At 36.8% G+C, this 15,617-nt stretch overlaps 1 protein-coding gene and 2 pseudogenes across 1 annotated transcript in view; 1 reads left to right on the top strand and 2 right to left on the bottom strand.

Moving 5' to 3' along the window:
• Positions 1-15,617, top strand: part of LRP6 (LDL receptor related protein 6) — a 168,854-nt gene that overhangs the window by 50,085 nt on the left and 103,152 nt on the right. Inside the window, exon 3 of the mRNA XM_003797770.2 lies at positions 8,422-8,619. Within this exon, the coding sequence (XP_003797818.1) occupies positions 8,422-8,619 (198 nt within the window). The remainder of the gene's footprint in view (positions 1-8,421; positions 8,620-15,617) is intronic.
• Positions 3,983-4,744, bottom strand: LOC100962296 (annotated as a pseudogene).
• LOC111727803 lies at positions 10,902-10,992 on the bottom strand (annotated as a pseudogene).

Below are 15,617 nucleotides of genomic sequence, written 5' to 3'. Positions count from 1 at the left end.
GAACCTGCCACCTTAGGTGTACGTGGCTGGCGCCTTAGCCGGTTGAGCTATAGACCGGCTATTTTATAGACTATTTTAAATCACACACAAATTTTATGGATATAGAATTGAGTACCAAAAGCTTGAAAGATTGTAAAAATTTGAAAATTTATTTTTATTCATAGAGCTATATACAGTTTTGGCTTAGAAAAATTTAAGTAGCAAGGATGAACTTTTAAAATTTCCTTTCTCAGTTTTAAAGCTTTGGGCAGAAATATGGAAGGCCATTGTATGGGAAGGAATTTATTTGGTTCTTTGTTACCTTATGTGGTCTAGCACAGCTTAAGGGCTGAGTACCAACTGGGGTTAATGATTAGCTGATATGTAAGGTCAGTGGTTAATGCCTTGGATACATTGACACCACCAGTACAAGAACACAGTGCTATGGATTACCAGGTGCTTGATGAAAGTCAAGTTTTTCTTCACAGGTTTTTCACCCTGTCTGGGTGCGTTAGAATTCCTTGGGGGAGTTTTAAAAAATTGATTTCTGAGGTCCAACCTAGACCAATTTCAACAGAATCTCTGATGGAAAAAATCAAGTTATGAATATTTTTAGTAAGTCTCTCAGGTCTTCCTCCAGTGCTGCCAAAGTTGAAATTTCCCGCTGTAGGTATTTCATGCTTCTGCTGTTGCTGTTATTTTGTGTGTGCGTCAGAGTGGGGAAAGAGGGGGAGGTACATGATCTAAGAACCACTGTGCTAAAGATAACTATTAATCATGCAACTTTAGGATCTTAATATTCAAGAACTTGTTCTCTCATCACTATGTGCTGCTGATGATTGAGTTTTGAAGTTATTAAGGCATAGGTAAAGCAAAAAGTTCAGTTGATTTTTCTTTCACGTTCTGTTTTTCATTGTTTATAGTGATTATATATATCAAATTCTAATGTTAAGTTGGTTTTTTATCTATAATAAATTGTTCTTTTACATCCTATTTTTCATTGTTTATAGTGATGTATATATATCAAGTTTTAATGTTAAGTTGGCTTTTTCATCTGTAATAAGTTGTTCCTTTTATATTGCCATGCATGAAGCTACTGTTTTAGGTGTAAGGGTCACTGTGTGATTTGGATGATAGTTTCCTGCAGCCATTCTCAAGAATTTGTCCTTAATGAGAGAAGGGTCACAATAGATTGTGGGAAGAGCTATGATACTTTGGAAACACTTGGTCTAATCTTTAAAGCTGTGGTCCCCAACTCCAGGGCCATGGACTGGTACTAGTGGCCTGTTAGGAACTGGGCTGCACAGCAGGAGGTAGTGGCAGGTGACTTCGTAAAGCTTTATCTATATCTGTATTTATAGCTGTTCCCCATCGCTGGCATCATCACCACCTGAGTTCTGCCTCCTGTCAGATAAGCAGAGGTGTAAGATTCTTACAGAAGCATGAGCTCTACTGTAAGCTGCACATGTGAGGAATCTAGGTTGCACGCTCCTTAGGAGAATCTGACGCCTGATGATTTGAAGTGGATCTGAGGCGGTGATGCTGCTACTGGGAAGCAGCTCCAAATACAGATTGTCATTAACAGAGAGAGGTTTGACTGCACAGGGACCCCTAATAAATCAATTGCTTACAGACTCATATCAACCCCCTCACCTGTGGAAAAATTGTTGAGAATCATTGCTTTAAATTGGTTCTTTGGGATGGTGTTTCAATCTAAGAATATGTATTAGTTTATAGTCTTAAGCAATAGAAGTCTCTTTACTTTTATCACAGAAGGTTTTATGATTACAGAGGATATTAGGTTGGGTGGTGCCTGTGGCTCAGTGGGTAGGGTGCCAACTTCATATACCAAGGGTGGTGGGTTTGAACCCTGCCCCGGCCAAAACTGCAACAAAAAATAGCCTAGCATTGTGGCGGGTGCCTGTAGTCCCAGCTACTGCAGAGGCTGAGGCAAGAAAATCACCTAAGTCTAAGAGCTAGAGGTTGCTGTGAGCTGTGATGTCACAGCGCTCTACTGAGGGTGACAAAATGAGACTTTGTCTTTTTAAAAAAAAAAGGATATTAGTTTACTCATAGAATTTTGTAATTGGTAAAAGAACAAAGCTCTGAGCATACAAGCAGGAATAATGCTACAAATCATACCACTGTGAAGGCATCACTGTTAAATGGCATGTTCACCACTGTTCTCTGATATGAAGTGACAGGCCTAAAACTGCTGTCAGTGCTCCCTTTAAAAACTGGATTAAGGACGAATTAAATAATGTAAACTGAATGGAATGGGCTGTTGCAAGTGCCTTCCACTTCACCAAAATGGATTTAGTGGTGCTTACTGCTGTTATACTCTTTCACCTCTTACCTCCTGCTCATCTCACTCTGTTGCCCTAGGTAGAGTGCCATGATATTACAGCTCATAGCAACCTCAAACTCCTGGGTTCAAGGGATCCTCTTGCCTCAGCCTCTGGAATAGTTGGGGCTACAGGCGCCCACTACCATGCCTGGCTAGTTTTTTCTATTTTTAGTAGGGGGAGGGTCTTGCTCTTGCTTAGGCTGGTCCTGAGCTCACAGTGATCCACCCACTTCGGCCTCCCGCAGTGCTAAGATTATAGGTGGGAGCCGCTGTGCCTGGCCCTTGCTTGTTTTTCAAAGTCAGGGTTGGTTTATCTGACTGGCAAAGCTCAGGTATCATGACCCTGTTTCTATTTATTGCAAGAGAAGTTTGGGAGGCAAATTTCTGGTATTTTCAGTTTCTTTAGTTTCAGGAAGTGGCTCTGCCTCATAAAATGAGGGATTCTCTCTATATAGGAAAGTAATTTAAATAAAGCTGGATACCAAAATACCAAGTATCTATGATAGAACATTTTTGTGAATGAAAAGTGAATGGTCCTGGCATTTGTGGGTATCCTTATTATGATTTGAATCATACGGTTTTTTTTTTCCTTTTTAATGTAGAAAAATGCATGAGGTGGGGTGTGATGGTTGATATAAAAGCAGTGGACAGTTGTAGAGTATAGTTCCTTCATAAAGTTAGAAAATAGCAGATCTGCAATAAATCAGATATTTTCTGTAATTATTTTACTGTTTTGTTCACTTTGGTTTAAAACTTAGTTGGGAAAGAGGAATACATACGAAACAGAAACAAGATATCCCTGAGGATGCACATAAGCAAAAGGATTACAGAGATGAGATTCAGTTGCTAAATCAATTGAAAAAGAGTTGAAGGTGAATTGGTTAGAGAACTTTGATTACAATAATGACTTTGAGTAGACATACAGGCTTTGGAATGAGAAAAGTGAAGGGCATTTCAAAGGAAGAAAAAAATGTTATATGAGATAATAAGAATTTATGGAGACCAGTAATTGATTAGAGAATAGGATCCATATGTTGTGATTGTGTGAATTTGGGGTTGACCATTTGATCAAGTTGCTGGTTTAGAGTTTTAATTTGTCTTCTCTGAACAAAAGAGAGGGAGTTCTGTAGCTTAAAAAAAAACTTTTAGATATAATTCATACCACAAATTCTTTTTTTTTTTTGGACATGTACAATTTATTGACTTTTTAGTTACCACTGTGTAATATCAGAATATTTTCTTTTTTTTAAATGTTCTGTACAATTTAATAAATAGTTCTCTCTCTTTTTTTTTTTTTTGCGACAGAGCCTCAAGCTGTCCCCCAGGTTAGAGTGCCGTGGCATCACAGCTCATATCAACCTCCAACTCCTGGGCTCAAGCGAGTCTCCTGCCTCAGCCTCCCAAGTAGCTGGGACCACAGGCACCCGCCACAACGCCTGGCTATTTTTTGGTTGCAGCTGTCATTGTTGTTTGGCGGGCCCCGGCTGGGTTTGAACCCACCACCTTAGGTGTGTGTGGCTGGCGCCTTAGCCGCTTGAGCCAAAAATAGTTCTCTTAATGATTACAGACATGTAAGGCTGTTTGGTAGCATTCAGAAACATCACAGTAATGCTAGTTTTCTCAATTGTTGTGGAAGTTACTTGTGTGAAATGGTTATCAAATCATTAAGACTGCATTTATGCATCCATCACTTTCAGGATTGTTGGTAATCTGGGCATATTTCCCCCAGATAACCTTGTCACCTTGTGTCACAAGGCCCAGCTCACTCACATTGACCTCAATGACAGTCTCTTTGGTAATAACACCCAAAGTTGTATATTTCTTTACACCAAGTATTGGCAGGCAAAAGGTGGCTTTCAGTTCAGGATGTGTTACATGGGCCTTCTTGAAACGCAAGCTCATTGGCCTGATGGATCATTCATATTTAGGTGGTTTTCTCGTAAAGCCATCTCCAACAAAGCAGACATTAGTGACCATCCTCTTCCATGCCTTTTTTCTCTTTCCTGTTGGAATAACTTTTAATACTTCTGTTTCTCCCTGGGCATGAACTTTGGGCAGAGGGACTACCCGTTTTCCCGCTTTCTCTTTTCATTTTTGTTTAATCATATTAGAGAGTACTTTGGCTAGGGACTGTCCCTCTCTGTCCAACAGATAGACAGGTACTGCTTCCAGTGGAGTCTTTTCATCATTCTTTTGTTTGGTGTTTCTCTTTTCATGCATCTTGATAGTCTTTTTCATTTGTATTTTCTCAGCATGACGCTGTTTGTGGTAGAGCTTAGCCTTCAGACCAATCATCTTCTTTGCCTTATTTGACTATTCATGAGTCTCTCCACTTTCTTTTTTTCTCTTTTTCTCATGGTAATCCAAGCAATATCCATAGCATTTAAGGTGTAATTCAATATATTCATTTTGTGGCATGATGATGGTCGCAGAGCTGCCTGGCACAGCCTCTGGGGTAAGAAGACACTGTCAATCTTTGTGTCTCACAGATCCACGAGCCGACTCCACACAGGACCGCTGCGACAGGAAAAGGTCCCAGAATATTTTCATCACCCCCCAAAGAAGCTCTGTACATGTTAGCAGTCTTTCCCTATTGTCCTCTCCTCCTACCTCCTGGCAGCCCCTAATCTGCTTTCTGTCATGAATTTGCTTATTCTGGACATTGCATATAAATGGAGTCATGTAATATGTAGCTTTTATGCCTGGTGTCAGCATGTTTTCAGGGTTCATTCATGTTGTAGTATGTCAGTACTTTATTTCTTTTAATGTCAGAATAATCTGTTGTATAAAATACTACATTTTGTTTGTCCATTAATTGGTGGGCACTTTGTTTACATTCTGGTAAAATCTGAATGATTTTGCTGTGAGTATGTGGTTTTTGTATGGACATATGTTTTCAGTCTCATCAGTATATACCTTGGAGTGGAATTGCTGGGTCATATGATAAGTGTGTTTAACTTTTGTTTTTAGAAACCACCAAATGTTTTCTAAAGTTGCTATATCATTTTTGCATTTCCACCAGCAGTGTATGATGTTTCTGCTTTCTCTCTTTCCTGCAACACTTATTATTCTTTTTCTTTAAACAAAAAATTATAACCATTCTAATGGGTGTGTAGTGGTATCTTATTGTAGTTTCAGTTTACATTTCCCTAATGATTAATATTGAACTTGTTTTCTGTGCTTTGACCATTTATAAATCTTCTTTTATAAAATACCTGTCTTTGCCCATTTTAAATTTGGGTTGTCTTTTTATTACTGAGTTTTGAGAGTTCTTTATATATTTTTAATACTAGACCCTTGTCAGATAATTACTTTGCAAATATTGGCTTCCATTCTGTGGGTTGTCTTTTCACCTTGTTGATGGTGTCATTTGAAACACAAAAGTTTATGATAGTTTTTGTATGAAGTTTGATTTTTTTTTGTTGCTGCTTATGGTTTTGGTGTCATATCTGTGAAATAATTCTCCAATTCTAGGCCAAGAAGATGTATTTTTATATTTTCTTCTGAGAGTTTTATGGTGTTAGTTTTTACAGTTAGGTCTTTATCCCTTTTGAGTTATTTGTGTGTATGGTGTGAGGTAGAGGCCTAACTCCATTCCTTTGCATGTGGATAGCCAGTTGTCCCAGTGGCATTTGTTGAACAAATTGTTTTCCCCACTGAATGGTCTTCACACCCCCATTGAAAGTCAGTTGACCATAAGTACAAGGGTTTATTTCTGGAATTTCTCTTTTCCATCCATCTGAATGTCTACTCTTGTGCTTTACCACATTTGTCTTGATTACAGTGGCTTTGTTGTTAGTTTAGTAACAGGGTATTTATAGTACCTGTAGCTTTTTAAGCTATCTGCATGTCTTCAGAGGATTTTAAATTTTAGGAAATTTCTATCTTTTTTTTTTTTTTTTTGCAGTTTTTGGCCAGGGCCGGGTTTGAACCCACAATCTCCAGTATATGGGGCCGGTGCCCCACTCCTTGAGCCACAGGCACCACCCTCCAGTTTCTTTTTACATGTGGATATCTAGTTCTCCCAGCATCATTTATCAAATAGGGATTCTTCCCCCCAGTGTTTATGTTCTTGTTTGGTTTATCGACGATTAGGTGGCTGTAAGATATTAGTTTCATCTGTTTTTTTATTCGGTTCAGATGTGTATGTCTGTATTTTTGCACCAATCCCATGCTGTTTTGATCGCTATAGCCTTGTAGTACAGCCTAAAGTCTGGTAGGCTGATGCCCCACCCAGGCTTTGTTTTTTTGTTTTTTTTTTTTTTGTTTTTTTTGCTAAGAACTGCCTTAGTTATACGGGTTTTTCCTGGTTCCATACAAAACACAGAATTATTTTTCCCAAGTCTTGAAAGTATGATGTTGGTATTTTAATAGGGATAGCATTGAATCTATAGATTGCTTTGGATAGTACTGACATTTTAACAATGTTGATTCTTCCCAGCCATGAGCATGGTATGTTCTTCCATTTGTTCATTCTTCTGCTATTTATTTTCCTTTTTTTGTTTTTGGCTGGGGCAGGTTTGAACCTGCCACCTCTGGTATATGAGGCCGGTGCCCTTACTCCTTGAGTCACAGGCACTGATCTTTTCTTTACCTCCTTTGTTAGGTATATTCCTAGGTATTTTATTTTCTTTGAAGCTACAGTAAAGGAGATCGGTCATTGATTAGCTTCTCATCTTGGTTGTTATTGGCATATACAAAGGCTATTGATTGTGGACATTGATTTTTATATCCTGAGACATTAATCTATTTTTTGATGACTTCTAGGAGTCTTATGGTTGAACCTTTGGGGTTCTCTAAGATCATACCGTCAGTAAAGAGGGAGAGTTTGACCTCCTCTGCTGCCATTTGGATGCCCTTTATTTCCTTCTTTTGCATGATTTGTATTGGCTAGAATTTCCAGCACTATGTTGAATAGTAGTGGCAATAGAGGACAACCTTGTCTGGTTCCAGTTCTAAGAGGAAAAGCTTTCAGTTTTACTCCATTCAGTAAAATATTGTCTGTGGGTTTGTCATAGAAAGCTTAAATCAGTTTAAGAAATGTGCCACTTATGACTATACTCTTTAGTGTTCTAATTAGAAATGGATAATGAATTTTATCAAATGCATTTTCTATATCTATTGAGAGGATCATATGGTCTTTGTTTTTGCTTCTGTTGATACGGTAGAGTACGTTTATGGACTTGCGTATGTTAAAACAGCCTGCATGCCTGGGATGAAACCTACTTGATCATGGTGTATAACTTTTTTGATAGTAAGATGTCATCTATTGGCTAGGATTTTATGGAGAATTTTTGCATCTATATTCGTTAGTGAAATTTGTCTGAAGTTCTCCTTTTCCTTTATATCAAGGAGAAGTTTCTTTTTCTGAAATAAGATTATTAGACTTTTTATTTTGAAAAATGTTAACATTTAGAATAGAAGTAAAAATAGTATAGTGAACTCCTGTATATCCTAACTATAGTATAATTAGCATATTTAGGAAATTTAACACTATTATATCCTACTATATGATTTGACACTCATCACTTTTGCATTTTCCTGCAATAATGTCTTTCTAACGTTTTTAACCTTATCAGTACTTCAGTCTAGCTTGTTCCTCAGATTTTTTAACTTTCACGATATTGTTACTTTCTTTTTTTTTCTTTTTTTGATATTGTTATTTTCAAAGACTAATTTTTTTTTCTCTGAAAGGCCAATTGTTTTTGTAGACGGTCTCTCAGCTTGAGTCTGTCTCTTCATTTTATTCAGGTTGTACATTTTTCTGGCAGAAATATTATCTAAGAGATACTCTTTAAAAGATGTGATGTCTTTTATGTTAAAAAATACATGAAACCTGTTTGTTCCCTTATTAATGATGTTAACTGAGATACCTGGTTGTTGGTGCCTGCCAGATTTATTTCCTCTAACATTATTATTCCCATCATTTCCCTCTTTGTTGCTAATAAGTGATCTGTGGCTCAGAGATACATCGAGGTGGTGTAAATATCATTTTTTCAAATAAATTGTGATCCAGTGATTTTTTTAATAGTGATGATTGAGAGATATTTGATTGTTTTCTGCCTATGTCATGGCTTTGTTTTTATCTTTTTTAGGTTCATGTACTGGACAGACTGGGGAGAAGTGCCAAAGATAGAACGTGCTGGAATGGATGGTTCAAGTCGCTTCGTTATAATAAACACTGAAATTTACTGGCCAAATGGACTAACTTTGGATTATGAAGAACGGAAGCTTTATTGGGCAGATGCAAAACTTAATTTCATCCATAAATCAAATCTGGATGGAACAAATCGGTAACATTGCTTTATAATTTTTTTTAAGTTTATGATGATTTGATATATTAAAGTACATAGCCTACTTTTCTTAAGAAGTCAGTGTATTTTTTGGCTAAGTATCAAAGGGGAAGGAGAATAGTCTTAGTTTGCTCTTTAAAGAAGTAATTATACTTCACATCCATCTTGGCAGTAAGAATTTATGGACTGTATTTTCTTTTTCCTTACTTATAGCTAACTAAGTTCTTCAGTGGTTCTTCTCAACCAGGGATAGTACCTTTATTCCCTCTTAAGAGTATTTAGAAATGTGTGGGGAATTTTGGTTAACCCAAAGACTGGGAATGCTACCAGTGTTTAGGCCTGTGGGACCAAGGATACCCAACATCCTGCTATGTGCTGGGCATACAGTACAAAAAAGAGCTGTCCCTGTCCAGATTACTAGTAAAGCCCCCGAATACTGCTCCTGGATCTAGTTTTGATAACTCTCTGGACTAGGACAGGGTGTGGCCAGCTTTTTCTGAAAAGGCCCAGGTAGTAAATATTGTAGGTTATTTTGGCCGTATGATCTCTAATTCAGCTATTCACCTTTGCTGTTATGGTTTGAAGGCAGGCATAGGTAATATGTAAGAGAATAGGCATGGCTGTATTATAGCAAAACTTCATTTATAAAACAAACAGAGAGCATGTAGGCTGTAGTTTATTCACTGCTGGACTAGCAGAATACCTACTACACGTACCACATGTCCCAGTGTTCAAGGAAGACAAAGTCTATAATACACGTGGAATTTCTTCTCAGGTTATGTTAAGACTTTTAAAGATGCTTCATGTTTGCATTCTTGGGTTTAAATGGCTTTTTGGATTTTTGGTAGTCTTAATCTAAGATCCCACGAGGTGACAATGCAGGGTTGTCCTCTATCTAGGAATTTTCAAAGTATGAACATGTATAAATTCTCTGAACTATGAATGAACATTTAGAAGTATGTTCAGGAAAAGCTTAAAGAATTTAGTTAAAATAAACTTTTTGTAATCATAGAGTTGGAGTATTTTTTGCTTTGTTTCAAAGGAGAGTCAAATGAATTTTACAAGATATTTTAAACTTTATTTTTTTATTATTTTTCTTGTTGTTGCAGTTTTGCCAGGGCTGGGTTTGAACTCACCACCCTCGGTATATGGGGCTGACACCCTACTCACTGAGCCACAGGCACCACCCACAAGATATTTTAAAAATAGTTAAAAAAAATATTCAGGGGCTTGGCGCCTGGGGCTCAGTGAGTAGGACACCAGCCACATACACTGAGGTTGGCAGGTTCGAGCCCAGCCCTGTCCTACTAAACAACAATGACAGCTGCAACCAAAAAATAGCTGTGCATTGTGGCAGGCACCTGTAGTCCCAGCTACTTGGGAGGCTGAGGCAAGAGAATCACTTAAGCCCAAGAGTTCGAGGTTGCTGTGAGCTATGATGCCACGGTACTCTACTGAGGGCAACGTAGTGAACCTCTGTCTCCCCCCCCAAAAAAAAGTCAGAAAAATAACTATATGATGAATATAAAAAGATAATTGCTGATTTGAATTTCAAATCTGACTTTGAAAGGGATTCTAGGAATCCCTAGATATATTCATGTCATAGTTTTTTGACTAAAACTGACAGAAACTAGATACAAATCCAAAGGCATATGGATAAAATTGACACTAAACTAACCTCAGGTATTTAAAAATAGAAGCAAATAAAGGCATCCCACCAATAGCAAAAAGACTTTTGTGGTGTCACTATTGTTCATGCAGGAGAAAGCAAAGAGAGTTAATAGGACTCATCGGACTTGAAAACAGGGGAATGCCAAAATAGCCTCAACTATTTGCTGGACAGTGTGGTGAGCTATTTTAAGAGCAGCAGCTGAAATGGGAGAGTGAGAGATTGCCCACTTCAGCATTAAGCAAGTGCAGTGTGACCATGGTAAAGACAGGAGATAGAGCAGTCTACCCCAAATGAATTCTCAAAATGTAACTCTTGAAGTGGACCCGCCAGAGTTCTAATCTAGGACAGGGTGCCACACTGAGTAGAAAAAAAAATTGAATTGCATAGTGAATCAAAATTGAGCAGAATAGGGACAATATAACAGGAACAAGAGAGGAAAGAAAGAGAAACTTCAGATAAGGATGGGGAGTGGAACAGCTAGGAGATCTCAGCCAGTTTTGCCATTTTTTAAACATTGTATGAAAACAACCAGAATGAATTCTGTGACATTAGAAAAACTACCTTGAACACCAGTTCCTTTTAAAAGTTAGGAACACTAATTTCTTTCTCACATCAAATGAGTATTGTGCTGATGTAACGTGGTTTGACATTTCACACGTGTGTGAACACTTAGTTATCACGCTTATGAACTACAGAAGGATCAGGTACACTAATTGCACGCAGACACGAGAAATAGAAAACTATCATAGTAGAATCCCATTTAAACTTACTAGAAAGGAAAAAAGAACGAGGAACAGAATAACATCCTTATATACACAAAGCACCTAAGAAAAAATGACAGTGGAGCAGATCGCCCCTCTATTTTAAAATGAGCCAGGTGCGGTGGCTCATGCCTATAATCCTAGCACTCTGGGAGGCGGAGGTGGGTGGATTGCTTGAGCTCACAAGTTCAAGACCAGCCTGACCAAGAGCAAGACCCCGCCTAATAATAGCCAGGTATTGTGGTGGGCACCTGTAGTCCCAGCTTCTTGGGAGGCTGAGACAAGAAGATCGCTTAAGCCCAGGAATTTGAGGTTGCTGTGATCTGTGACCTCACGGCAATCTACTCAGGGCAACAGAATGAGACTCTGTCTCCAAAAACAAACAAACAAAAGTAACTAAATAAATAAAATAAAAAATGAGCCAGGTTTCTTAGAAACCTGTATCAACTATGAAAGAAGAACACAAAATTAGAAAAATTCAGAAATGCGATGCTAGGAAGGAACACAAGAATGAATAAACCAAAATTGCCTTCAAGTAGGGGTTGAAAAGGAGAAAAAAATTAAAGACCAAAAAGAAATTTAGAAAGATACAAAAGAATTAGAAAGTGACAAATGTTGAAGATAGGCAAAAAAGAAACAATGCACAGATAATAAGAATCTTTTAGGAAGAAAAAGCAAGAGAATAGAACAAATATGAAAAACTGTAATTTAGGAAGAATTTCTTAAAAAATTAAAACTACATATTGGAAGAAAACACCATGTACCTGAGAGTATAACCCAGAGCAAATAACACAAGACATATTCTAATAAAATTATAGTATGTTAAGAAAAAGAAAGAAAAATTCCCTGGACTTTGGAGAAGTGTAAATGACCTAAAAGAGAAAGAATAGCCTGGCATTGTGGCGGGTACCTGTAGTACCAGCTACTCAGAAGGCTGAGGCAAGAGAATCTCCTGAGCCCAAGAGTTTGATGTTGCAGTGAGTTATGACACCATGGCACTCTACCCAGGACAACAAAGTGAGACTCTATCTATAATAAAAAAAAAATTTTTTTAAAGACAAAATTGGATTAGTATTAAACTTTCTGACAACAACACTTTATGCCAGAAGAAAATAGAGAAAAAAATTTAAGATCTTCCAAAGAAACAATGAGCCAAGTATTTTAAATACAGAAAAACTGACTTTTCATGTGAAGCTATGGACAAGCTATTTGTATCAACATGCCAGAAATCACAGGTTATTGTTTCCCTGAGTCCTTCCTAAAAAGGTACTTTAGTAAGTGAGCTTTAGACAATTAAAAATAATGAGTGAATCATCATCATGGTGATGAGCATTAAACATATAATTAATTGTAGAATGAAGATAATAAAGGAGGATTAAAATTGGGAAGAGTATAATGTAGGAACTATTTTAAATTATGCATGAACTTCATGGACACCCTCTGTATATTGGCTATAGAAGATAGGAGTAAAAATAGAGTATGCAAAAGAAATTGTCAAATTCTTTATAGAATTTGCATGTGGTGGTGTTAATATTATCCTGAGACTATTTATAAATTGTGTCAGGTAAGTGAACAATAATGGGATATATTAATACTGTGATGTGGAAGAATGAAAATAAGGTTGTAATACTGTGGAGGTTAAGTGAAAGAAACTGATAATTCCAAGTTTTAATTGAAAGTAGTAGTATGTGCTTAATCAGGATTTCATCATACAAAAATACATAAATACAAATTTTTAAATGTGACCACTGAAGAAGACTAGGAAAAAATGACCAGTTGAGTACCAATTGAACTTCTACAGTGCTGTGTGCAGTGAACTTCTATAGCACCCAGATTGTAGTTTTGGGAAAATCATTCCACCTTAAAAGAAACGAAGGTCTTGTGCACTGCCTGTGGCTTAGTGGGTAGGAAACAGTTTATTATGCATTTCCTATATGAACGTACCACTGGCTAAAATAGTAGATATGGAAGTGCTGTTTCAAGTAATAAATGAAAAAGGAATGATAGAATTAGAGTTATCACCATATTGTAACTTCCAAGAGAACTAATGGATCTAGGTAATAAGCATCAATCACTGCTAATATCACAAGAAGAAAAAGAAGAGACGTTACATATCTTCTAATGGAAGAACAGCACCATCTGTCATCTTGCTAAAGGGATTGACTCAGGATGATCTATCTGATCAGACTGTATCATCTGGCTCCTGAGAGAACCAAGAGACATACTGAACTGTATCATGCATGTACATCAGCAAATCTGGACCTAGAAGTGAAATATCCCAAGCCATTTAATAGATAAACTGTAAGGAAAAGAAAGATATGAAGAGAGAACCTCTAGATTGAGAAGTAAAAGACATAGCAAAAGAAATAAATGAGTTGTCAAGACTAAACTTTTTTTCTATGGATGTACATTTATAATAAAATAATACAACTGTATAAAGGCAAGGAAATGACTACTACAGAGTTGGAATAATTGTTTTTGTGGAGAGGGAGGGATTGGGACAGGGTTCATGAGGGGCCTCCTGAGGTGATTGGCAAGTTTTCCTTCTTGATCTAGCTGAATTCATGGTTGTGTTTCCCTTACGGTAACTCATTAAGCTATACAATTTGTGTTAAAGGCCAGCATGAAACAAAGTTTATTAAAGAAGAGAAAGATAGATTTACAGAGTAAGAAGCTTTACAAATGAAGATAGGTTCCCCCATAGACTGCAAATGGGCCTTCATTGTCATGGCAAGTAGGCAAAGAGGCATATATTTTTTTTTAACTTTTCTTTATATCTGCTTTATTTTATTATAAACAAATTAAAAACAGCCTTTAAACTTTTCAGCAGCTAGGGTAGAATGAGCATACATTATTGGAAAGGTCAAAATTTCCAAGTTCTTTGCAAGAGAAGTTTTTTATCATATTAGAGAAGAAGCTTTTCACACTGAATTAGCAAGGGAATATGATGAATTGTGTGTGTGTGTGTGTATTTCATACAACTTTCTCATGGTGGTCTTTACTAAAAACCAGGAATATGAATGACCAAACTAATGTTACTCAAAATAGTAATCTTCTGGAACTTACAACAGTAGAATCCAGGGAAGGAAAAAGCTCTTAAGTTCTTTCAATAAGCATTACTTTTCTAATTTTTGCTTGTGATGACAGCAGAATGTAGCGGGGCATAGTAACTAGCACTTACCAGGTGGTTATTAAATGTATTTTGGAAATTATATTGATTATAGAATAATAATTTGTGTATTTCTTTATGGGAATCATGCTTTCAATTATTCATCAGCAAGGCATGAGCTTTTAGCTGCTCTTCCAGTGATAGTGGATTTGGGATTAAGTTTAAAATTCGATACTTTTTGAATTCCCTTTGAGATGAATACCATGAATCTGCCAAAAAGCCACACAGACAGTTGAAGAATGCAGTCTGGTTTTAGAAGAGGTAAGCTAATTGAACACTGTTGACTTTTGGGAATAATATCCATAACTTTGGACCTATTACGTATTCCAGAGAAATCTTACACAAAAGTAAAAAGGAGTATTGCCATTCATTTCTGGGGAAAGTTATGTAATTGTTGGTTTCAAGTCTTTTTTGGGGGGGGGTCTGGAAAAACCCACAAATCTCTAATTTCCATGATGAATTAGAATTCATTGCTGCCCTCTCCTTTAACAATGGCTTCAGCAGCAACAGGGCATAGCTATTTGTGAAAAATTTATAGTATATGCTTCATTATTTTATGTTTATGTGTTATTTAAAACACTTCTTATACAAGCTATGGTAAACAGTTTAATGATATCAGTAGCTTGTTTGGAACACAGCTCTAGGTTCTTATTTACATTTCATAACTTGCATTAATAATATCTCAGGAACACTGTCTCTGCAGAAAATGTATTACTTTTAATATTCTTATGTGCTGTGAGATATAAAATGGTAGAGTTCTTTTCTCTCTAGCTGCAAATGGGGGAAGACTGCAGTATTTATCTTTAAAAATTATCAGTATGTTTTTAAGATGGCAATTTGGAAACTAGTCTATAGATTCAACACAATCTTAATGAAAATCTCAAAAGGTTTTAACTTTTTTTGGTAAGGAAATGGCAAGTTGCATCTAAAATTTATATAGGAGTACCGACAACTTATTAAAATAACTCAGTTTTTGAAAAATAAAAGTCTGATTTCAAGACTGACTTTAAAACTTTGGTAATTAAGACAATGAAGTACTGAGTCTAAGGATAGCTGGAGATCAGTGGAACAGAATACAATTCAGAAATGGGTACATATATCTGTGTATATATGTGGTTGACTTTATAGAGGTGTCAAGGGTATGAATGTACATTTTTAACCTGCATTGACAAACACTGAACAAAAATAATGAACTTTAAAAATGGAATAAAAAGGCCCTCAGTGGCAAATTTTAATGCCTAGAGTCAGGTTTTAAAGTTAAGATTTTTTTTTTTTTTTTTTTGACACAGAGCCTCAAGCTGTCTGGGTATAGTGCCATGGCATCACAGCTCACAGCAACCTCCCAACTCCTGGGCTCAAGCGAGCCTCCTGCCTCAGCCTCCCAAGTAGCTGGGAC

Source organism: Otolemur garnettii, unplaced genomic scaffold, assembly GCF_000181295.1.
Source record: "Otolemur garnettii isolate 467f Iridium unplaced genomic scaffold, OtoGar3 scaffold00124, whole genome shotgun sequence".
Classification (NCBI taxonomy): domain Eukaryota; kingdom Metazoa; phylum Chordata; class Mammalia; order Primates; family Galagidae; genus Otolemur; species Otolemur garnettii.
The sequence above is the reverse complement of the archived record's forward strand: the minus strand, read 5'-3'. Positions and strand labels throughout refer to the sequence as shown.